Source organism: Stigmatopora argus, chromosome 8, assembly GCF_051989625.1.
Source record: "Stigmatopora argus isolate UIUO_Sarg chromosome 8, RoL_Sarg_1.0, whole genome shotgun sequence".
NCBI classification, from domain to species: domain Eukaryota; kingdom Metazoa; phylum Chordata; class Actinopteri; order Syngnathiformes; family Syngnathidae; genus Stigmatopora; species Stigmatopora argus.
In genome coordinates, this window is record NC_135394.1 from 19,093,852 (window position 1) to 19,113,226 (window position 19,375).

General features: G+C 60.6%; 7 protein-coding genes across 7 annotated transcripts; 2 read left to right on the top strand and 5 right to left on the bottom strand.

The window, feature by feature from the left end:
- Window positions 1-91: 91 nt before the first annotated feature.
- Window positions 92-3,713, bottom strand: zbtb37 (zinc finger and BTB domain containing 37). The gene is made up of 4 exons (XM_077607991.1): window positions 2,789-3,713; window positions 2,104-2,691; window positions 1,932-2,016; window positions 92-1,695 (listed from the first exon to the last, which is right to left on the bottom strand). Exons 2-4 carry the CDS (start codon window positions 2,601-2,603, stop codon window positions 1,258-1,260), a joined length of 1,023 nt encoding a protein of 340 aa, XP_077464117.1. The 5' UTR covers window positions 2,604-2,691; window positions 2,789-3,713; the 3' UTR covers window positions 92-1,257.
- On the top strand, window positions 3,003-5,146 carry dph5 (diphthamide biosynthesis 5). The gene is made up of 6 exons (XM_077607994.1): window positions 3,003-3,963; window positions 4,034-4,158; window positions 4,248-4,356; window positions 4,437-4,557; window positions 4,650-4,689; window positions 4,755-5,146. The coding sequence occupies exons 1-6, from the start codon at window positions 3,829-3,831 to the stop codon at window positions 5,113-5,115; spliced, it is 891 nt and encodes a 296-aa protein (XP_077464120.1). The 5' UTR covers window positions 3,003-3,828; the 3' UTR covers window positions 5,116-5,146.
- Window positions 5,147-5,496: 350 nt separating this feature from the next.
- On the bottom strand, window positions 5,497-8,549 carry slc30a7 (solute carrier family 30 member 7). Its single transcript, XM_077607987.1, has 11 exons — window positions 8,346-8,549; window positions 8,077-8,178; window positions 7,562-7,675; window positions 7,392-7,479; window positions 7,092-7,230; window positions 6,811-7,005; window positions 6,668-6,706; window positions 6,463-6,598; window positions 6,298-6,388; window positions 5,991-6,140; window positions 5,497-5,913 (listed from the first exon to the last, which is right to left on the bottom strand). Exons 1-11 carry the CDS (start codon window positions 8,423-8,425, stop codon window positions 5,866-5,868), a joined length of 1,182 nt encoding a protein of 393 aa, XP_077464113.1. The 5' UTR covers window positions 8,426-8,549; the 3' UTR covers window positions 5,497-5,865.
- Window positions 8,550-8,763: 214 nt separating this feature from the next.
- Window positions 8,764-10,352, bottom strand: med8 (mediator complex subunit 8). The gene is made up of 6 exons (XM_077607995.1): window positions 10,143-10,352; window positions 9,912-10,056; window positions 9,679-9,819; window positions 9,498-9,585; window positions 9,213-9,419; window positions 8,764-9,112 (listed from the first exon to the last, which is right to left on the bottom strand). The coding sequence occupies exons 1-6, from the start codon at window positions 10,334-10,336 to the stop codon at window positions 9,045-9,047; spliced, it is 843 nt and encodes a 280-aa protein (XP_077464121.1). The 5' UTR covers window positions 10,337-10,352; the 3' UTR covers window positions 8,764-9,044.
- A 669-nt stretch (window positions 10,353-11,021) lies between these two features.
- LOC144079302 (4-trimethylaminobutyraldehyde dehydrogenase-like) lies at window positions 11,022-14,371 on the bottom strand. The gene is made up of 10 exons (XM_077607978.1): window positions 14,026-14,371; window positions 13,191-13,336; window positions 12,921-13,050; window positions 12,715-12,849; window positions 12,435-12,631; window positions 12,207-12,347; window positions 11,894-12,082; window positions 11,538-11,625; window positions 11,327-11,468; window positions 11,022-11,253 (listed from the first exon to the last, which is right to left on the bottom strand). The coding sequence occupies exons 1-10, from the start codon at window positions 14,186-14,188 to the stop codon at window positions 11,046-11,048; spliced, it is 1,539 nt and encodes a 512-aa protein (XP_077464104.1). The 5' UTR covers window positions 14,189-14,371; the 3' UTR covers window positions 11,022-11,045.
- Window positions 14,372-14,375: 4 nt separating this feature from the next.
- On the top strand, window positions 14,376-17,204 carry akr1a1b (aldo-keto reductase family 1, member A1b (aldehyde reductase)). The gene is made up of 9 exons (XM_077607990.1): window positions 14,376-14,639; window positions 15,528-15,608; window positions 15,697-15,816; window positions 15,973-16,124; window positions 16,196-16,394; window positions 16,466-16,665; window positions 16,735-16,807; window positions 16,888-16,974; window positions 17,087-17,204. Exons 1-9 carry the CDS (start codon window positions 14,571-14,573, stop codon window positions 17,150-17,152), a joined length of 1,047 nt encoding a protein of 348 aa, XP_077464116.1. The 5' UTR covers window positions 14,376-14,570; the 3' UTR covers window positions 17,153-17,204.
- LOC144079310 (uncharacterized) lies at window positions 16,845-19,370 on the bottom strand. The gene is made up of 6 exons (XM_077607988.1): window positions 19,232-19,370; window positions 18,547-18,728; window positions 18,265-18,484; window positions 17,965-18,171; window positions 17,481-17,903; window positions 16,845-17,340 (listed from the first exon to the last, which is right to left on the bottom strand). Exons 1-6 carry the CDS (start codon window positions 19,325-19,327, stop codon window positions 17,296-17,298), a joined length of 1,173 nt encoding a protein of 390 aa, XP_077464114.1. The 5' UTR covers window positions 19,328-19,370; the 3' UTR covers window positions 16,845-17,295.
- Between the last annotated feature and the right edge of the window lie 5 nt (window positions 19,371-19,375).

Below are 19,375 nucleotides of genomic sequence, written 5' to 3' on the forward strand. Positions count from 1 at the left end.
TTGCCTGGGGAAAGATGGAGCATCGACTATTTTAATATCCATGGAATTGAAAATCATTGTTGAAATAAATCTTCAAACTGAACAATTCCAATGAATACAAATCATTTATATCAATACATATGATGGTATTGAAAATGAAATACATGTTAATACAAGAAACTGAAATGCAAACATTGATTTGATTTGGGTCTCAGTTGGATAAATATGTATATGCGTATATACTCCCTCAACTATACCAAGTGCTAAGGTGTGGACTCACATGACATTTGCAGTCCAATCTCTTTCTTGGATAAAGCAAGGTGGGTGACACCGACCCCTCCCCCTTTTCACTTCCCACTCGTTGGCATAAAAAATGTTTAAAAAAAAAATTAAAATCACACAGCGGAGGGTCGGAAATCCGATCGGTGAGGTACCTAATCAATGGCGTGAGCGGAGACGGACCGGCGCCGGATCCGGGACCGAGACCCGGCCGGACCGGTGAGGTAACGTGGCGGGAGCGAGGGAGGATGGAGGCGGGCCCAACTTGGGGAGGAGGAGGCGGGCCAATCCAGTTGAGGTCTTGCGGTTTTGAAATTGGCTTGACGTTTGGCGCTTTTGACAAGTGACTTTAGTCACTTGCTTAAGTGCTGTGCTACGTGCGCCGCTCCGCTCCGCTCACGCCTGGCCCAATCCGGGGAGCTCTGCCTCGTCTAAACCGTTAGCCACAGGCGTCCCCAAAAGCGTCCGGACCCCCACCTCCGCTGCCAAAAGTCTTGGAGCGTCACACGCTAGCCGGCAAATCCTTCCTTCCCCGCCACGGAAAGCGGCAGTCAACAACTCCCATCTCAACTTGGAGGCCTACCACCACCGAGCGATCGTCTCTCGCCGCCGGCCACCCATTTGTTTCCCGCCGTGACGGGAAGAGGTGCGCCACGATGGCGGCCGACGGAGCCATTTTGTCACGGGGGGAATGAGAAGGACTCCTTTTCCCAAAGTTCTCGGCCGGCAAAAGTAAAGCCGACGTCCCGCGGGGCCCGAAGGACGCAAAAAAACAGCTGCCGCCCTTCAACAGAGACAGATGGGCCAGGTCCCCAACTGCCGCCGTTAAGGAGTGTCGAGAGGACCGCGACGGGCATCCGTCGGACCATTTGAGGCCCCTCGCCGCCGCCGTCGAGCTTCCGGCGCGGGGCGCCGCCTCGGGGGGGCGCGCCGCCCCCGGGGTCCTCCCGGCCCGAGAACCGCGGCGGAGACGGTGGGCCGGGAGGACCCGGGCGAGCGTCAGCCGGGCCCCGTGTCGGCGGCGTGGGCGCGGCGGGGGCCCTCCTCCGGGGAGGCGCTCTGGGGCGGGCGGTGCCCCGGGTGGTTCTTGCGCAGGTGCTGGTTGAGGATGGCCCGGAAGGGGAAGCTCTTGGCGCAGAGGCGGCAGGCGAAGGGCTTGTTGCCCGTGTGCTTGCGGATGTGGTACTCCAGCTGGTCCTTGCGCGTGTACTTCTTGCCGCACAGGCGGCAGGCGAAGGGCGTGATGCCCATGTGCAGCCGCATGTGGCGGTCCAGGCTGCCTTTCTGGTTGAACGACTTGCAGCAGTAGATGCACGTCAGTCGCGGGTTGTAGCGGTACCAGCGCTCGCCCGCCGGGTCCCCTCCGCGTTCTCCATCTGCCGCCGTAGCCGTGGCCGTGGCCGTCGCCTCCTCCTCCTCCTCCGCCTCCTCCTCGCCCTGTCAACACGCCACCGGTCACACAGAGCCACAATGACTTCCGTTCAAAAATATGACGACAATAACGGGTTGATTTGGGCCGCAAACTCCTTTTGAACTGGGCGAACAAAATACGCGAGTCACCGTCAATGAATTGAAGCGTCCTAATCGATATCCTTATTCAAAAAAATGGGAGTCGATGGCCACCTTCCCTTCTTTCAAAAGGCAACTTTTGAACGGACGGCTAACGGCGTCACCTGCGAGCCGTCGCGGGGCAGCTCTTCCGTTTTCCCGGGAGATGGACTCGGGGCTCTCCGATCTTCCACCGGGACGCCGCCGGACCTGGAGGAGGAAAGTAGACCTTTTTTTGCCCCCGTCCGTCATCGAAGCCGGAAGTGGACGCGTTGACGATTCTAACCCCAAACTCACCCGTCGGCGCCCTCCGCGAGCCGGGCGGGTTCGGCCTCGACGGCGAGGAACTCCCCGGGCCGGGGCTCGGCCTTGACGGCGGCGGCGGCCTCCTCCGGGCGGCGGGCCAGCCCCATCTCTAGGTGGATCTCCTCCAGGACCCGCGTGCAGCGGTCGATGACCTGCTGCATCTGCAGGAAGCTGGCGGCCGTCAGGTAGCTGACCACGTCGGCCAGCGGCAGGCGCAGGCGCCCCGTGTAGCAGAAGGCCAGCAGGCGCTCGAAGACGCACGCCCGGCGGATGAGGGTGAGCGACACGGCGCCCGTCCGCCCCAGCGAGGCGTGGTCGCGGAAGTAGGGCGAGCTGGCGGCCAGCACCGCCTTGTGGGCCCGGAAGCCGCGGCCCTCCACGTGCACCACGATGTCGCACAGCCGCCCTTGGACGCGCAGCTGGTTCAGGTGCGACAGGACCGAATTGCCGAAGTCTGGGACGTCCAGCTGGACGCTGTCCGAGCGCTCCATGGCGTCGGCGGCGGCGGCGGCGGCGGCCAAAGGATGCGGCGGCCCGGCTCACGACGACTCCCCGGATAAAAGCCGCGTCATCCTCGCCCTGAAAAATGGAACGAGACGGGCCTTTTTGCTCCTTCCGCAGCCCTTCGTTTGTGGCCAATCGGGACGCTCTTTTCTCCCGGTTAGCTTTCACTTACTTTTTGTGGGCATTAATGCCGGTGGCGTCCCGCCGTCAAACACGTCGATTCAGCTGCCGAGGGTTATTGAGGGCCAGGGCTGCTAAATGACTAGAAAGAGATGCTTTTTCTCACGGCGAGCTCCCTTGCTGCTTGTCATTTGGGAGCAGGCATTTAGTATCTTCATTTCAGGGACTTCCCCTTGCCTAGGCTTCACTTCCGGGTCGCTCGCTCCCTCTTAATATTTCTAGGAGCCGGGGCTGGATGTCGGGACTGGATGCCGGTGTTGCCGGGGCTGCCGAGGCTACCGGTGCTCAAGATCGCCCATGGCTCGGGGTCGGAGCCAGCCGCGGTCCCGGCACGACGTCTCGGGCCGTCGAATTGCCACGAGCGAGCGGAAGGTCAGTCCACTGACGACGGAGGTTTCCCCGGCCGGTCACTCGGGTGGTCGGAGGCTCCGCCAGCATCAGAACTTATGGCGTCACGCCAAACGAGCTCGACGGATCGCCACGGAACTCCTCACATCACCGGGGACTGCCACCATCCGCTTCGAGGCCGGAGGGGAGAGAGAGCTTCACCGTAGCCGGGGGACGGTGTCGTGTCGTGTTGGGACCTCCGTCGACGTTCGCCTTCACGCTCGCTCGTGAAGTCCCGGGCCGCGGCGTCTCTTCTTCTTTCGTGGTCGTCCTGCTCGTCGTCGTCGTCGGCGTCGTCGTTGTTATCCTGCTGGCCAGGGAGAGCAGTCGAGGGGGAAGGAAAAGCGCGCGGGCGACGCTGGGAGTTGGAGGAAAAGGCCGAGCTTCCCTTCGCCGACTACAACGACCGGCAGCCAACAGCTAAGGTGGCTTGCATGCGTGTCGCCTTCCTATCGCTAGAGGGCGATGTAGTGTTCTCGCCCGAAGAAAAGGGACCGTAAAGGGAGCCCGACTGTCGCGGTGTCCCGAGAAGAAGCCGACGGCGCTGCGACCGGAAAGCGACTCTTCCCTCCCGGTGAGTGAGCCCACGCGAAGAAGAGAGAGAAGACGTCCCACGTAACCAAGCGGCCAAGAGACGTTTTTGCGATGCTGTACCTGGTCGGTCTGGGTCTGGGCGACGCCGCCGACATCACCGTCAAAGGTTTGCAGGTGGTGAAGAAGTGTTCGCGCGTCTACCTGGAGGCCTACACCTCCATCTTGACTGTGGGCAAAGAAGCGCTGGTCAGTGACACGGCTTGTTTCGTTGTTTGAACCATGGAGGTCTCACTCCCCCCCGCCTTTCCCACGTCAGGAGGAGTTTTACGGCAAGGAGATCATCTTGGCCGATCGCCATTTGGTGGAGCAGGAAGCCGAGCAAATCCTCAATGACGCCAAGGAGACGGACGTGGCTTTCCTGGTGGTGGGGGACCCCTTTGGGTAAGATGTCATCGCGAAAGCGGGCTGGGCTTGGCTTGGGGAAGGGCGGCGTCACGTCACGTCACAATCACACCTTCTCCATTCCGCAGCGCCACCACGCACAGCGACCTGGTGCTGAGGGCCGCGCGGGCCGGGATCCCTTATCAGGTTGTCCACAACGCCTCCGTCCTCAACGCGGTGGGCTGCTGTGGTCTGCAGGTGGGCTGGGCAACCCGGGTTCGGAGACGGGCCGCGCCGCGCCCCGCCGACCGCCTGAGCGCCCCTTATTTGCCCGCCAGTTGTACAGCTTTGGCGAGACGGTGTCGCTGGTCTTCTGGACCGAGTCGTGGCGCCCCGAGAGCTTCTACGACAAGATCCTCCAGAACCGGCGCGCCGGCCTGCACACGCTCTGCTTGCTGGGTAAGCAAGCGCCTTGGCCTTGGCCCCATGGAGCGGGAGGTCCAGCGGCGTTTTGCTCCAATGCGGCTCTCTCCCCCCCCTTCTTTGGCCAGATATCAAAGTCAAGGAGCAGTCCTTGGAGAACCTGATGCGGTAAACAGCCACCCCGGTGGCGTCCGCCGGCCGTCGGCCCGCTCGTTAACTCCCGCCCCTTTCAGAGGCAAGGAGATCTACGAAGAGCCACGCTTCATGAGCGTTTCCCAGGCCGCCTCTCAGCTGCTGGAAATCGTCCGCGGGAGGCGGGAGCGCGGGGACGGGGAGCCCGACGGCGAGCCCGACGGCGCCGGCCTGACGGAGGACTCGCCCTGCGTGGGCCTGGCCAGGCTGGGTGCCGCCGACCAGGAGATCCGCGTGGCCACGCTGGCCCAGATGAGCGCCTGCGACCTGGGCGCCCCGCTCCACTCGCTGGTGCTTCCCGGCCGGCTGCACCCGTTGGAGGCGGACGCCTTGCGGCTGTACGCCGGCCCGGACGTCCCGCCGTGCCTCGCCGAGCCGCCGGGTCCCGCGTCACGTCCTTGAAGGGTGTCCGTTTGGAGCGGGGGAGGGAGAGGGGGGGGGGGGGGGGGGGGGGGGGGAGCCGGTACGTCAGCGGGACTGAGATGGCCGCCGAGCAGGCTCGCCTTTCCATTTCCTTCGCTGGCCACCAGGTGGCGAGGCGGGACAGGGCTTAGGGAGGTGCAAAGGCTGTAGGAGACACCCCCCCCAAAATACTCAAAAGCCTTACTTTGCATGGTCTGTTTTTGAACAAATAAAATCCTTACTATACCAGGCCTACTTGGAAAAACCTCCTTAGTAGACATGGCCCTTTTTTTAAACAAATTAAAGCCTAACAACGTTTTACTCCAGGTAAGATAGTCCAAGTAGACATGGATGAAAAAAAGAGGATGATTGAAAGCAAGCTTTCCAGTTTGTAAGGATGTTTATTGCTGTCCATGAGTTCACTCGAATGTCTTCAAACAGGAAGTGACACGCTTCCCGGGTAGGAAAGCTATCATATTCAAATCAATATTGGCCTGGCCTCCAACCATTTTTTAAATTCGCCTTGAGGCGAGGCTTGGTCACGTGGTTCAACACGCACGCGCACGCTCACATTCACCCTCACGCACGCACGCACGCACAGATTCATTCGCACGGTTCCCGATCCAACGTCGGCGCGTCGGGAGCCGGCAAGGAAGGAAGGCACTGTTCGGCGGAGGGACGCCGGGCGTGGCCGGCTGGTAGTCGTCCCCCGGCCCGAGGCGGAGGAGGAGCCTCCCGCGGTCCGGTCCTCTACATGGCGGCCGGCTCGATCTGAACGTAGAGCTGGCGAACTCCCACCTGCGTTAGGCGGACGAGCGTGGGCTTCCGGAAAAGGACGGAGGATGGCGCGCCAGCGAATCCACGCGGCCACCCACCTGCGTGAAGATGCCGTGCGTCTGACTGAGAATCCAGCGGGCGTCGGCGTCCGGGGCCACCGCCACCTTCAGCGTCCCCACGTAAACGTCGCTGCACAGCGTCCAAAAGTGGGGGTGCTGCACGCTGTACACGCCCTGCAGCTGCTGCACCTGAAGGCAAAACGGGGAAGGTCCAAAGTCACGGCTGCGGCGCCGGGTACTCGGCTGTTTGGTCGCCGGACGTTTGGGTCCAGGTGACCAAACGTCCACGACCAAACGTCCGGTCACGGCGCCGCCGCCATCCGTGTCAACGTACGTACGTACTTACCCTTTGGTAGCACTGAGGGAGGTCTCGGTCAAGAGAGGGCGGCGTTCTCTGCATCAAAATCCCCACCGACTCCCGCAGCAGTGGCACCACACTGGCCCCAAAAAAAAGTCTCGGTTAGCGAGAACGTGAGAAAGCCGCCGGCTCCGACGCCCCTCGCGAGCGCACCTGACGCCGATGAGGACGGCGATGAGCATGGAGCAGATGGGATCGGCGATCATCAAGTCGTAATTCTGCATCAGGAGAGCCGAAATGATGACGCCCACGCTGCCCAGGGTGTCGGCCACGATGTGCAGCAGCACCCCTGGCGGACCGACGGAGCGAGGCGTCATCCTCCCGCCGTCCATCGTTCGGCTGCCCGCCCGTCACTCACCCTGAAGGATCTGTTTGCCCGAACCCGGCCTGTGCTCGTCTGTCAACACAACACCGCGGCTCGCCGTCACTCGGGGCCGCCGCCGGCGGGGCGGCGATGGCGATGGCCACGGGGACGGCGAGGGGTTAGGGTCTCCGCCTCACCCTCGAAAGCGTCGTGGTCCTCGTGGTGGGAGTGGCCTCCGTGCCCGTGGTGGGAGTGGCCTTCGTGCCCGTGGTGGGAGTGGCCTTCGTGCCCGTGGTGGGAGTGGCCTCCCTGCTCGTTGTGGGAGTGGCCCCCCTGCCCGTGGTGGGAGTGGCCCGCCGCGCCGTTAAACAGCGAATGGCTGTGGCCGTGACCTGAGAGGGCGGAGGGAGACGGCGTTGGAGGGGCTTCCGGTCGAAAGGGTCGCCGGCCGGTGGCGTCGATGGATCGAAGGAAGGACCTTGTGAGGGTCCGTGCGAGTGTCCGTGTCCACTCCCGCCGTGCTGGAAGACGAAGATGCCCACCAGGTTGACGGCCAGGCCGGCCACCGAGACGGGAAGGAGGCGCTCGTGGTGGACGTCCGGGGGTTCCAAAGCCCTCTGAAACAAAGTGGAGCCGTTGGTCACGCGTCCAGCGCGCTTTTCCGCATCCGGCCGTCTGTTCGGGGGCTTTGCTTCTTAGGCTCGGTGATTCACGCGGCCAACGTTTGTGACGTAGCACCCAATGACACGGAGTAAATAGGCCGGTTCCCTTTACCTACCTCCACGCCTTCGGAGAAGATGAAGAAGGCGGTGAAGACGAGGAAGAGCCCGTTGACGAAGCCGCCGATGACCTCGGCTCGGACGTACCTGACGAGGGAGGCGGGCGGGCGGGCGGGGAGGTTCAAAACCGAGCCGAGCCCCCACCCTCCCCGCGCGCAAGCCGTCTCACCCGTAAGAGAAGCTGTCGTTGGAGCGCCACCTGGAGACGACGGACGCCGCCAGGCCCGCCAGCAGCGCCGTGCAGTCGAAGAACATGTGGAAGGAGTCCGAGATCAGGCCTAGACTGAATTGGATGGAGGCCGTTAAAAAAAGATGGATCAATAGTATAACGCTCCAATATAAAGCACAATTTATTTCTCGTCGCATTATTATTTGTGATAGTGGAGACTTTTTGTCTTTTTTTTTTCCCAGTCCATAAGCAGTTTGAAGAGTAGCTGCTGCAACATTAGCGAGAACTCGAAGTAAAATCCAGTTGGTGGCTGGCGTCACTTCCGGTCACACCGACAGCGACCGCGCAGGAGCCTGCCGGCAAGGCTGGCAAGACGTACGTGGCACATCCGCACGCCAAACTCGCCGGATGCTAACAGTCAGCCAGCTAGCCGGCTAGCTTGCTATGCCTCCCGAATGTTGTTTTCTGAGGTGGCGAGCCAAGATCGGAGTGACGTCAGTCTGACCTCGGCTTACCTGTTGCTCCAGATGCCGTAGCTTAGTTCCACGAAGGCGAAGGAAAGGTTCAAACACAGGAAGAAAAACAAATTTCGGGACGTCTTGTCGGACAAAATGGACCTGAAAAAACAAAAACAAAGCCGGTGACAGGCGAACGCGATGGTTTTCGTTGCTTCTTGTTTTTTTTTTCTTCTGTTTTTTGTCCTTTTTTCTCCCCCCCCTTCAACGTGGCCGTTTAGCCTCCGCGCCAGCTGTGTTAGCATTTAGCATTCGGCTCGTTGGCTCACCTGATCCATCCCGACAGTTTGAGCAGCAGACTGAACTTGGCAGGTTTATACTCGTCGTCCTTCACGGATAAAGGTAACATTTTAAGACACACGCGCGCGCGTGTGCGTGCACGCACACTACCGACGAGATGAGGTTCGCCCCTTTAGCTTCCGCTCGCCGAGATTTCACAACAAAATCCCGAGCGGGACGCTTCCGTCGTGCAGATATGTTTTCGAGGCCACTAAAGGAAGTGGCTTCAGCCTATTTTAGCTCACGGCGACCTCTGCTGAAAAAAAAATGCCAATTTTTATGTCAATCAAGAATTCCTTTAAGTTCATGGAAAAGAAAAAAAAAATGTTCACTACGTGTCATTTCTATGAAAACATTTTATGAAATGTATTTTTTAGAAGGAACCTGCGCGATCTAAAAATAAAAATATTTCATAGTTTTTCCAATTTTCTTTATTTCACATTACAAAATACATTTTTACAAAAAAGATGTTTCAGTGCCTTTGAAGCCTCCCAGTTAAAAGGGTCAATTAGACATCCAAATCCATTTGGACCTGGAAGACAGTCTCCGAGGTCCGTGGCCGTGTAAATGTTGAACCTTGTCGTTTGAGGCTAACGATTGTAGCTGTCGTCGTCACGTAGCCGCCACTGGCTTGAAGCGAGCGAAATGGACAACCCGCGCCTGTTTGGCGATCGGCCGTGGCCGGGCCTTCATCTGCCGTAAGGGTGCATGGCGGACGACGCCGATTTGATGTTGGTCTTGATGCCCGGCATCTTGCCTGTCCGTGGAAACACCCAACGGGGTCACAGGCGTCCGGCGCCGTCGACGACAGCCCGTGTCTGACCGTGTGAATGGATGGGAAGTGACGTCGTCATTACCTGGCTGTCCCGGCTGCTGGGAGGGTCCCCCTGCCTGTCCCCCGATGGTGACCTGCTGCAGGGTGGGTCCCCCGCCGGCGGGCGCCCCGGGGACGCCCGGCGCCGAGGCGGGCGGCCGGCACTTGGACAGCCCTTTGCCGAAGGCCACCGCCCCCACCAGGGCGGCCGTGTCGGCCGGGTTGAACCAAGCTTTGCCCAGACGGGAGCCTAAAGAGGAAAAACCGGCGTGGTCAGAGCGGACTTTTGGGTCGGGAGCGGAGTTTTGGGTCGGGAGCCGGTCCTCACCGGCGCCTTCCGCCTCGCGCTCGTCTCTGGGGTTGCTGAGCTTCTCCAGCAGGCCGGAACACAACTTGTTCAGCGTCTGGATCTGCTTCTGCCGGGGTCCCAAAAAAAAACCACAAGGCGGAGCGTCGCAAAAAAAAAAAGCGTCGAACGGCTCGGACCCAAGCGAAGCCCGCTAAGAGACCTGGGCCGCTTCGGGCGTGACGCGGGCGGCCTCGGCGCTCAGCTGCTTTTCCTGCTCCTCCACGTCCGGGTCGGGTTTGGTGCGCAGGTAGTCGGGGACCATCTCGTGGCTGAAGACGGGCACGCGCTGCTCCGTCATTTTCTGAAGAAAAGGAAAAAGTGGGCGGAGTCAGGGCCGGGCCACCGCCGCCGACCGGGCCATCGCCGACCGGGCCATCGCCGACCGAGCCTCACGGCCAGCTCCTCGTCGCGGTCTTGCGACAGCAGCAGCGGGATGATCAGCTGGTTGCGCAGCCACGGCGTCTTGTCGTTCTTCAGCAGCTTGTTGATGGTGTTGAGCTGGCCCGAGAGCAGGGCAAAGTTGTCCAGCACCGACGGCCTGACGTCAAAGACGCGCGCCGGTTGAGACCGGAGATCGCCGGGCGGCCGGTCGCCCCCGACCCCCGGAGCGCCCTCTCGCCTCACCAGGCCAGTCGCTCGTACTCGTTCTCCAGCTTGAAGATGAAGGCGTGAAGAGCGTTCTTGACATGCGCCACTTGCGTGATCAGCGAGTCCAGGGACGCCTCCAGCTGCTTCTCCTCTCGTTGCTGCCGCGCAAACGCAAACGCAAACGTCAAACGTCGCCGAGTCGGGCGTCCGCGGATTGAAGCGACGGACATCTTACGGCCGCAGAATTTTCCCACGGCCGTGCTTCTGAATTTCCATTTTTGAAAAAGTATCCTTTGACAGTCGGCCAGTGGCAGGATTTGCTCGCCCTGTCCTCAAGATGGCCGACAAGCGCCGACGTCCGCCCCCGTTGGCTCACGGCGCATACAGACGTCTAACATTAGTTTAGCCGCTCATGCTAATCGCCACCAAAGAGCCAAGAAATGGTGGTAAAAGGTCCAAAATGATACCCAACGAGCGTAATAACAATTCCCCTACTGCCATGGTACCAGAACTATGGTCTAAAAAAAGGGACAAAGACAAAAGTCGGGCTAGCAGTTGCGTTCCACGCCGACAAGCTAATTATCGGAATTGAGGAGAGCGGCAGTCCCGCTCTTAGAGCTAAGTTTTCCCATTAAGGATATTCTACTCGCAAATGTATTCTTTAATATTATTGTAGTTTTTATGAGCTTAAACTTACCTGCATTGCAAAACAGTCACGCTCCTTCGCTCGCTCACTCGCGAACTTATCGTTCGGTGTCTCAAACACTTCCGGTTGACGCTTTTCAATATAAAAGCCTTTGTTTTGAATTGGAATCTCGGTCCGCAGGACAATAAGACGGCTTTGCACTTCCCCCGTGAACATTGACGACGTAGACGTCCAATTTGGACTCGGAAGGTCGAACGGATAAAATGGAATGGCACTCAAAGGCAGCACTTTATTCAAAAGAGACAGTCCACGTCGCCCATCTCCACCACCACCGTCTTGAGTTGCGAGTAGTACTCGACGGTCACCTGACCGTTCTCGCGGCCGAAACCCGACATCTTGTAACCCCCGAAGGGCACCTCCACGGGGCTGATGTTGTAGTTGTTGATGTAGCACGTCCCGGCCTCCAGCTTCTCGGCCACGCGGTGGGCTCGCGAGATGTCCCTGAAACGCAAAGTCGTGGGGAATTGAGCGCGGCCAGACAGACGGACCGCCCGCCCGCGCGCCGGTGCCCCACCTGGTGAAGACGCCAGAGGCCAGTCCGAAGGTGGTGTCGTTGGCGCGGCGCAGAACCTCCTCCTCGGTGTCGAACGGGAGCACCGACATGACGGGCCCAAAGATCTCCTCCTTCACGCACGTCATATCGTCCCGGCAGTCGCCTGGTCGGGCAAAACGCCGCGTGAAAAGCGCGCCGTCGACGCGGAGGCGCCGCTCGGCCCGGAACGCACCCAGCACGCAGGGCGACATGAAGTACCCGTCCTTGAGTTTGGGGTCGGAGGGCACCAAAGGTCGCCCGCCGCACAGCACCTTGGCCCCCTGTGACCGACGGCGACGATCGTTAGCGCACGTTCGATCCGATCGCACCGGCGGCGGTCGGTCCGAGCGGATCGGCCGTCGCGTTCAAAATTTCCCCCATTTTCATCCGTGAGCCGGGATCCGATGGCGTGCTGCTTTGTTCGTGTCCATTGAATGAAAGCGGAGGGATTTGGCGTCGGCCTTCGCATTCTCTCTTGGTTCAAAATATCAAATAAAGGCTGGGAGGCCACCGCTGCTTTAGCATTAGCTTTAGCTCGGGGTCGCTCACCTGCTCCTCGGCCTGCGTTACGTAAGCCAGGACTTTGTCCAGCTGGGGCTTGCTGATGAGCGCCCCCATACGGGTGCCTTCCAGCAGGGGGTCCCCCACCGCGATGGCTCGAGTCCTGGCGACCACCTTCTCCAGGAAGGGTCCGACCGAGTCCCTCTGCACGAAGACCCTGGTCCCGTTGCAGCACACCTGGACCCGGGCGACCGGCGCATTTTCATCGGGGTCGGCGGCGAGAGAGCGAACGCAAAGGCGGCGGTGGCGATGGCGGTGGCGAGAGAGCGAACGCAAAGGCGGCGGTGGCGACGGCGCCCACCTGTCCTTGCGTCAGGAAGTTGGCCATAAGCGCTCCCTTGACGGCGTTCTCCAGATCGCAGTCGTTAAAGACGATGAGCGGAGACTTGCCGCCCAGCTCCAGCGTGACCGGCTTGACGCCGTGGGCCGACGTCTCCATCACCTGATGGTGCGCAAAAGCCGCCGCGTTGCCTTTTGGGACCAGTGGCAATTCTTCCCACCTTTTTTTTTTTTCCATTCTCTCGCTTACCTTCTTGCCGGTGGGCACGCTGCCCGTGAAGGACACCTTGGCCACGCGGGGGTGCCGGCACAGCAAGGTTCCCGTGGCGGCGCCGCCTTGGACCACGCAGAAGATTCCCGCCGGCATCCCGGCTTCCCGGTAGACCTCGGCCAAGACCACGGCGGTGACGGGCGTCATGGGGGAGGGCTTGAACACCATGGCGTTCCCTGTCCGGGCGGGCGGGCGGGCGGTCAGTCGCACCCGCACGGCGGGGCGGGTCGCCCCGGGGGGGCCGGGCGGCCCCACTCACCGCACGCCAGCGCCGGGGCCGACTTGACCACGGCGATCTGAAAGGGGTAGTTCCAGGCGCCGATGCCCGCGCAGACGCCCAGAGCCTCGCGGCGGGTGTACGCGAAGGCGCCGCCGGGGAGCTGGATGTGCTGACCTGGCGCAGAAGCAAAAATGATTGCATATCCTGTTGGTGTTCTGTCAGCGAGCGCCCCCCAACCGCCTCACCCGCCATGGTGGCGGCCAGCCCGGCGTAGTACTCCAGACACTGCCAGGCCATGTCCACGTCCGCCAGCGCTTCGGTGATGGACTTTCCGTTGTTGACCACCTCCAGCCTGGCGATCTTCTCCCGCCGCTCCTGAACAAAATTGAAGAGAGGTTAGAAGGAGGAGTAGTAAGAGGAGGAGGAGGAGGAGCAGGGGGAGCAGGAGGTGCTCTGGCTAGCCCCGCCCGCCTTGGCTTTGACTTTGACCTCCTGGAGGTGCGGCGCTCCCTCACCCTGATGATACGAGCGGCTTCCAACATGAAGCGCGCGCGCTCCATGCCCGCCATCTTGCTCCACTGGGCGTAGGCGGCGGCGGCGCTCTCCACGGCCGCGTTGACCTCCTCGGCCCCGCAGGGGGTCAGGCGACACAGCACGCGGCCTGCAAATGGCACAAAATTGAGGCCGACCGAAGCGCCTGGATTTGGTTGATCGCGCGATTGGCCGAGGGAGGACCATAAAAAATGTGGGGGAGGAAAAAAGACGACACCCGGCCGCCCCACCGTTGCGTTGCGCAAGGGCTCAAAGTGGTGGACGCGTCAGAGGGAAACGGCCCTTCAAACGGTCTCCTGGCTTTCTTTCCAGGGGGCGGCTGTGTTACGCAACCCGTTCCTGTTTCATATTTGGGCTCACTTACACTTTCTATTGATGTTGATATTGCTTCATTTCTGGCTCACTTCCGGGGGGGGGGGGGGGGGGGGGCTTTACTTTGATGGGTTCCAGCTCGTTCCTGGGTCACTTTTTGTTCATTCTGCGTGACTTCCTGATGATAGGATCACTTTCGATGGGTTTTAGCTCCTTTCTAATTCACTTCCTGTCTATTTACGTCACGGCCTAGAATTCGGGCACGATTTGGGGGAGGGGGGGGGATGCTCAGACGTTGCCACCCCCTGACCCCACAACAAATGGATGGGACGTCTCTCCCCGTCGTGGGGCAGCCAACGAACGGGCAAAAGTCAGAGTGAGCAAATGAAGGGGAAAGTGAACGAGACGAATGACAGGCAAGCTCCGCTCTGCCACATCCAAGGTGGCGGGTTAGGGGACGGGTACATACACTTGGATGGGGCCTACCTGTGGCGGGCTCGTAAACGGCTTCGGCGTCAGCGTCGGTGGTCTCCGGCCGTGGCGCCCGCCGCTCGCCGCCCCAAAAGTTGAGGTGGTCGCTAAGGAGCAAAGAGCCGGTGGTAGCGGTGGCGGCGTCCATGTCGAGTAGGCTACTGGACTGGGATGCCATGTAAAAGAAAGCGCTCTCAATTAAGGACAAAGTCCGAATAAAAGGAGAGAAGCTGCTGGCAGGGAGGCGTCGGTCAGGCGCTTGGCGTGCTGGACCGAGGGGGAGGAGAGAGAGAGAGAGAGACAAGGGGGCGTGCTAAACGCGGCTCAATCACTGCCCACCCGGCTCACTCCACTCTCGATGAGAGAAATGGCCGTCCTCGGCATGATGTCTCCCTCTAGCGGCCAAGTTAGGATTGGACTCCGTTGTCAGAGATGCCCAAATAGAGAGAAAAGAGGCGCGATCGATTCGAACCGAGCCTTCCCACTTTGGCTTTTTGGGGGAACAATGTCCAAAAGGGGCCGCTCTTACTTGGTTGGGGGGGCGGAGCCAGCGGAAGCGGATGTCTGAATCCGGAAAAGGAGCCGGGGCGACACATTTCACCACAAGGGTAACCGGGGACCGATCTAAAGTAAGTTGTTGAACTCCCAAAGATTGGTAGACCTTGTCCGTCCGTGCGTGCGTGCGTGCGTGCTTGCTTGCCTGCCTGCCGTGGCGCCCTCCAAATGGAGGCCAGTGTGTTTTGGAATTTCATCCGCTCGGTCAGAAGTGGGAAAGAGACATTTCCCAGTCAGCTGCAGGAGCACAGCTCCTTCCTCTTTTCTCCCTCGACTCGCTTTCCGGAGCCTTTCTCGTGACAAAAGCAGCAGCAGCAGCAGCAGTAGCAGTAGCAGCCCGTTCGCTATTTTGGCAAGCCCAAAAATCAAGTCGAAGCACCGTTACATTGATGACATTGGCCAACCAAAAACTAGGAGCGACTGCAGTTGCGTCTCGGAGAAAATACTTCTATCACAGGTGTCAAAGTGGCGGCCCGGGGGCCAAACCTGGCCCGCCGGATCATTTGATGTGGCCCGGGAAAGTCAATCATGAGTGCCAACTTTCTGTTTTAGGATCCAATTAAAATGAAGAGTATAGATGTACATTAAATTTCCTGATTTTCCCCCTTTTGAAATCAATCCGTGTCCTTTTTAAATCCATTTTCTGTGTTTTTAGTTCAAAAATCATTGTGTCAAATCTAAAAATATATTTAAAAAAAAAAGCTAAAATAAACATTGTTTTAGATCTATTAAAAAACGGAATATTCAGGGCTTTTAATGCAGTTCTTTTAATCAATTTATTAAAAAAAATAATCTAAATATGATCTAAAATGGTCCGGCCCACGTGAAATCAAGTTGACGAACCAAACCGAGTGTGACACCCTTGACTTCTACTAACGTGCCTGGACTTTCACGTCGACTGGGATTTCTCGGAATAAAACTTACGACTCATTATATGATGCTTGGTTTGTCCAATGCTTCAGATGAGCCACTTTGCCGTCCTGCGCACGGGTCAGAAGATGCCGCTGCTGGGCCTGGGCACGTGGAAGAGCCCGCCTGGGAAGGTAGGAGCCCGAGGAGCGCCGAGACCGGACGCCACCCGACCTCCGCTCGTGACCTCGGGACGCCGCCTAACCTGACGTCCCCACCAAGGTGAAAGAGGCGGTGCTGACGGCCCTGGAGGCGGGCTACCGCCACCTGGACTGCGCCGCCGTCTACGGCAACGAGGCGGAGATCGGGGAGGCGCTGGACGAGGCCTTCCGTCGACCCCACGTAAGAAATGTTTGAAATTTGACGGCTTTCAAGCGGGCGCACGGGCGACGCCGCGTCCGGCGTAGACGGCTGGCTCGCCACCCATTTTGGAAATGACGTGGGTGGGTTGGGCGGACGTGCTAAAGAGAGCGCCGGCTCGCCGTCCCGCGTTTCCAGGGCCCGCGACGCCAGGACGTCTTCGTCACGTCCAAATTGTGGAACACGTGCCACCGCCCCGAGGACGTGGAGCCCGCCCTGCGGCGAACCCTGGCCCACCTGCGGCTGGACTACGTGGACCTCTACCTCATCCACTGGCCCTACGCCTTCCGGTAGGCGCCGGCCGACGTCTCTCCTGCCGCGCCCACCAGACACGGCGCCGACGAGCCCTCTTGGGCGGCAGGCGCGGAGAGGAGGCCTTCCCCCGGAGTCCAGACGGCGCGCTGCTCTACGACGGGGTGGACTACGTGGACACCTGGGGCGCCATGGAGGCGCTGGTGAGCGCCGGCCTGGCGCGAGCCGTGGGACTCTCCAACTTCAATAGCCGCCAGCTGGACCGCGTCATGGAGGCCGCCCGCTCCGTCAAACCCGCCGTCCTGCAGGTAGGCCAACGGCGGCCCCTTCCCGTACTTACCGGGTCTTCTGGAGCGTCTTTTGCCCGGCCGGCCGGCAGGTGGAGAGCCACCCGTACCTGGCGCAGACGGAGCTGCTGGCGCACTGCCGCTCGCGGGGCGTGGAGATGACGGCCTACAGCCCGCTGGGCTCGCCCGACCGGGCCTGGAAGCGGCCCGACGAGACGGCGCTGCTGGACGAGCCTCTGCTGGCTGGGCTGGCCGCCCGGCACGAGAAGTCGCCGGCGCAGATCCTCCTCAGGTGGGCGGGGGCTCCGAAAGGCCCCCCAAAAGAGATGGACGGCCGTCTTTAAGCCCTTGGCCTCCGCAGGTGGCAGACGCAGCGTGGCGTGGTGGCCATCCCCAAGAGCGTCACGTCCTCGCGCATCCGCCAAAACCTCCAAGTAAGCCCCCAAATGAAAACGACGCCACGTGGCCGGGTAAAGTCGACGGCTTTAATGAAGAAGCACTGGGATGGCTGCAGATCTTCGACTTCGACCTGTCGTCGGACGAGATGAGCGCCGTGACGGCGCTGGACAAAAAGTGGCGCTACGTCCTGCCGGTGGTCGAGGTGAGCCCCCGTTGCCCTCCCCCCCCCCCCCGCCGCCGTGGAACCGGCACCTTCCGCCTTTGTGGGAGGATGTGGGGAATGAGGCCGCTCCGCCCTTTGGGTCCTTTGGCAGGTGGACGGAAAGTTTGTCCCCCGGGACGGCGGGCACCCCCACTACCCCTTCGGCGAGCCCTTCTGACCGCGCCCGCCCGTCTTGGATCCGCTCCTCCTCAATAAACGGGCGACTGCCAGCCACGGTTGTCCTTTGGTCCTTCCTCGTCGCCGGGGCCTTTGACGCCGCCCGGCGTTTTGCCCGGCCCGTACGGGGCCTCCGTCGCACCCTCACGTCCGTGCGCGCGCGTGGCTGGCTTTGGCGCGGCGGATCATCTGCGGGCGCAAACAAAGTGCCATTAGGGGCGCGGGTGGCCTCATCGTTCCCCATCAAAGTGGACCCCTCAGAGAACGTTTATTTCCCAAACTTCCTTGGGAACTAACTAGAGTCGACATGCGGCGGGATGACGACTCACCTCCATGGCGTCTTGTAGCGTGGCGTACGTGTAGTCGGGGGGTCCCAAGGCGCGGTCGCGTTCCCTGCGGGCGTCCCGGGCCGAGCGCCGCGCGGCAGCCAGCCGCCGGCGTAGCTCCTCTAGCGGCAGCGCCGCCGGCGGCGCCCAGCCGTCCGTCTGCGCCGCCACGTCCTTCAAGCTCTCACGACGCGTCCGCACGTCCTTCAAGCTCTCGCGCCACGTCCGCGCATCCTCGCCGTCGACGCTCTCGCTCCCGCGCGTCGGCGGCTCCGACCACGGCCCGTCCTCGTCCGCCGGGCGCTCCGAGAGCCGCCGGAGGGAGGGCGCCGAGCGCCCCCCGGGAGAGTTGGGCGTGACGTCCTCGCTTTCAAAGTCGCTTTCATAGTCGTCCCGCCGGAAGGACGCTTCGCCGTCGCCCGCCGTCTGTGGTGACGGGATACGTGAGCGGTGCGACCGGCTCACCCGGGAAGAGACGCCAACTCACCCGAGGTCCTTCCGTCGAGTCGGAGAAGCCGTCCTCCGATGCGGCCCTTCTTGGCCGAACGCCTTCTCCTACGGAGGGAACCTCTCGCGGGGAGGACGTGTCGGGGGAGGACTCGTTGGGGGAGCACTCGTCGGGGGAGGGTGGGCGACTCGGGGGGGCGTCCGCCACCGGCGGGGACATCGACCTTGGGCTCCCCCGTCGATACATCTGAGTGAGCCCAAACGTAACTCGTCCGTTGGTCGGCCCGTAAAAGAAGCAAAACGGCCCTCCCGATGATGACCGGCGATAGGAGAGATTTACCGGGAAAGACGGGATGGAAGGAGACGAAAGGCCGGCCTCCGGCGCAGGAGAGCTTCCCGAGTCGTCCTCTGCCACCATCTCCGCCGCCTCCTCTTCATCGTCGTCCACATTTTGGGCCCCTTTGACGGGCGAAACGCCCCGAGCGGGATCGGGGGACCCTGCGCCAGGCGTCCGGCCGCCGCCGTCCGTCCGGGTTGACGCCGGCTGCCGTCCGCGGGACCTGAAGGCCGACTCGGATAAGGGGAAAAGGGAGAAGAGAACCGGGAAGTGCGCTTGGCTTACCCGTCCTCGTCAATGTCGACGGGGCCGGCCATCTTGACGAAGCGGCGTCCCGCCGCCACCGCCGCGCCGGCTCCGCTGGAGGACGACGACGACGGGTACGAGGCGGCGGCGTTCCTCTCCGACGCGTCGGAGGTGTCGTCGCCATCCCGTCGCCCATCGTCTAGCGCCAGCCCTTCTGGTGGCTTTCTCCACAAATCAAGTGACCGGAAAAGGGGCAAAAACAACACTTGGAAAAGTCGAACATTCGTCAGACGGAACAAACTGCCAAGACCTCATTTGGAGTTGCGGTTCCATCCGCTTTCAAATCAGAGTCCATTTTGTGATTTTTTTAGTCTCCCAAGACATGAAGTCAAAGCCTAAAATGTCTTTAAAGCTAGCATAACAGCCTTTGTGCATTCTCTCATATTTATATATGTTGAATATTGTTTTTGGTGTATATCGTGTTGCGATGCACCTTGTGCTTGATTGATTAAAATGTGATTGACTTAAGGAAAATGACTTTTAAAGAATGAAATTACGCCTCGTAAACTACCTTTGTGTTGTGTGTATTGTTTAATTCAGGAAGAAGATAAAAAGGATTTAAAAGCAGTCGATTGAGCCATCAAAATAAAAGATTTCTTGTATGGTCACGGCTTTTTAGGGGTTAAAACTAAGCAGATTTCCGCTCGCTTGGGGTCTCTCTCACCGTCCGTTGGCCGCGGTTCTTCCTGCGCTCGGCGGCCTGCTGCAGCAGCGCCTGCGCCCGCTCCAGAGCCTCGCTCCCCCGGCCTCGCCTCCACATGGCGGCGGCGGCGGAGGCGACGGAATTCGACCGAGCGAGGCTAAGCTT

Excerpts from the sequence above, each read along its gene's own strand:
- dph5 (XM_077607994.1), top strand. The coding sequence starts at position 3,829 with ATGCTGTACCTGGTCGGTCTGGGTCTGGGCGACGCCGCCGACATCACC. Across the intron at positions 4,357-4,436 it reads TGGGCTGCTGTGGTCTGCAG|TTGTACAGCTTTGGCGAGAC; the intron begins GTGGGCTGGGCA and ends TTTGCCCGCCAG. Across the intron at positions 4,690-4,754 it reads TCCTTGGAGAACCTGATGCG|AGGCAAGGAGATCTACGAAG; the intron begins GTAAACAGCCAC and ends CGCCCCTTTCAG.
- zbtb37 (XM_077607991.1), bottom strand. The coding sequence starts at position 2,603 with ATGGAGCGCTCGGACAGCGTCCAGCTGGACGTCCCAGACTTCGGCAAT. Across the intron at positions 2,017-2,103 it reads CTCGCGGAGGGCGCCGACGG|GTCCGGCGGCGTCCCGGTGG; the intron begins GTGAGTTTGGGG and ends TTCCTCCTCCAG. Across the intron at positions 1,696-1,931 it reads TGCCCCGCGACGGCTCGCAG|GGCGAGGAGGAGGCGGAGGA; the intron begins GTGACGCCGTTA and ends GCGTGTTGACAG.
- LOC144079302 (XM_077607978.1), bottom strand. The coding sequence starts at position 14,188 with ATGGCATCCCAGTCCAGTAGCCTACTCGACATGGACGCCGCCACCGCT. Across the intron at positions 13,337-14,025 it reads CGTTTACGAGCCCGCCACAG|GCCGCGTGCTGTGTCGCCTG; the intron begins GTAGGCCCCATC and ends TGCCATTTGCAG. Across the intron at positions 11,626-11,893 it reads TAACGCAGGCCGAGGAGCAG|GGGGCCAAGGTGCTGTGCGG; the intron begins GTGAGCGACCCC and ends CGTCGGTCACAG.
- akr1a1b (XM_077607990.1), top strand. The coding sequence starts at position 14,571 with ATGTCTGAATCCGGAAAAGGAGCCGGGGCGACACATTTCACCACAAGG. Across the intron at positions 15,817-15,972 it reads AGGCCTTCCGTCGACCCCAC|GGCCCGCGACGCCAGGACGT; the intron begins GTAAGAAATGTT and ends CCGCGTTTCCAG. Across the intron at positions 16,666-16,734 it reads CCGGCGCAGATCCTCCTCAG|GTGGCAGACGCAGCGTGGCG; the intron begins GTGGGCGGGGGC and ends TGGCCTCCGCAG.
- med8 (XM_077607995.1), bottom strand. The coding sequence starts at position 10,336 with ATGTCCGTCGCTTCAATCCGCGGACGCCCGACTCGGCGACGTTTGACG. Across the intron at positions 9,420-9,497 it reads GCGCGAGGCGGAAGGCGCCG|GCTCCCGTCTGGGCAAAGCT; the intron begins GTGAGGACCGGC and ends TTTCCTCTTTAG. Across the intron at positions 9,113-9,212 it reads CCAGCAGCCGGGACAGCCAG|GCAAGATGCCGGGCATCAAG; the intron begins GTAATGACGACG and ends TTCCACGGACAG.
- slc30a7 (XM_077607987.1), bottom strand. The coding sequence starts at position 8,425 with ATGTTACCTTTATCCGTGAAGGACGACGAGTATAAACCTGCCAAGTTC. Across the intron at positions 6,599-6,667 it reads GGGCAAACAGATCCTTCAGG|GGGTGCTGCTGCACATCGTG; the intron begins GTGAGTGACGGG and ends TCGGTCCGCCAG. Across the intron at positions 5,914-5,990 it reads CGCACGGCATCTTCACGCAG|GTGGGAGTTCGCCAGCTCTA; the intron begins GTGGGTGGCCGC and ends CGCCTAACGCAG.
- LOC144079310 (XM_077607988.1), bottom strand. The coding sequence starts at position 19,327 with ATGTGGAGGCGAGGCCGGGGGAGCGAGGCTCTGGAGCGGGCGCAGGCG. Across the intron at positions 17,904-17,964 it reads ACTCGACGGAAGGACCTCGG|ACGGCGGGCGACGGCGAAGC; the intron begins GTGAGTTGGCGT and ends CCGTCACCACAG. Across the intron at positions 17,341-17,480 it reads CGCTACAAGACGCCATGGAG|ATGATCCGCCGCGCCAAAGC; the intron begins GTGAGTCGTCAT and ends TTGCGCCCGCAG.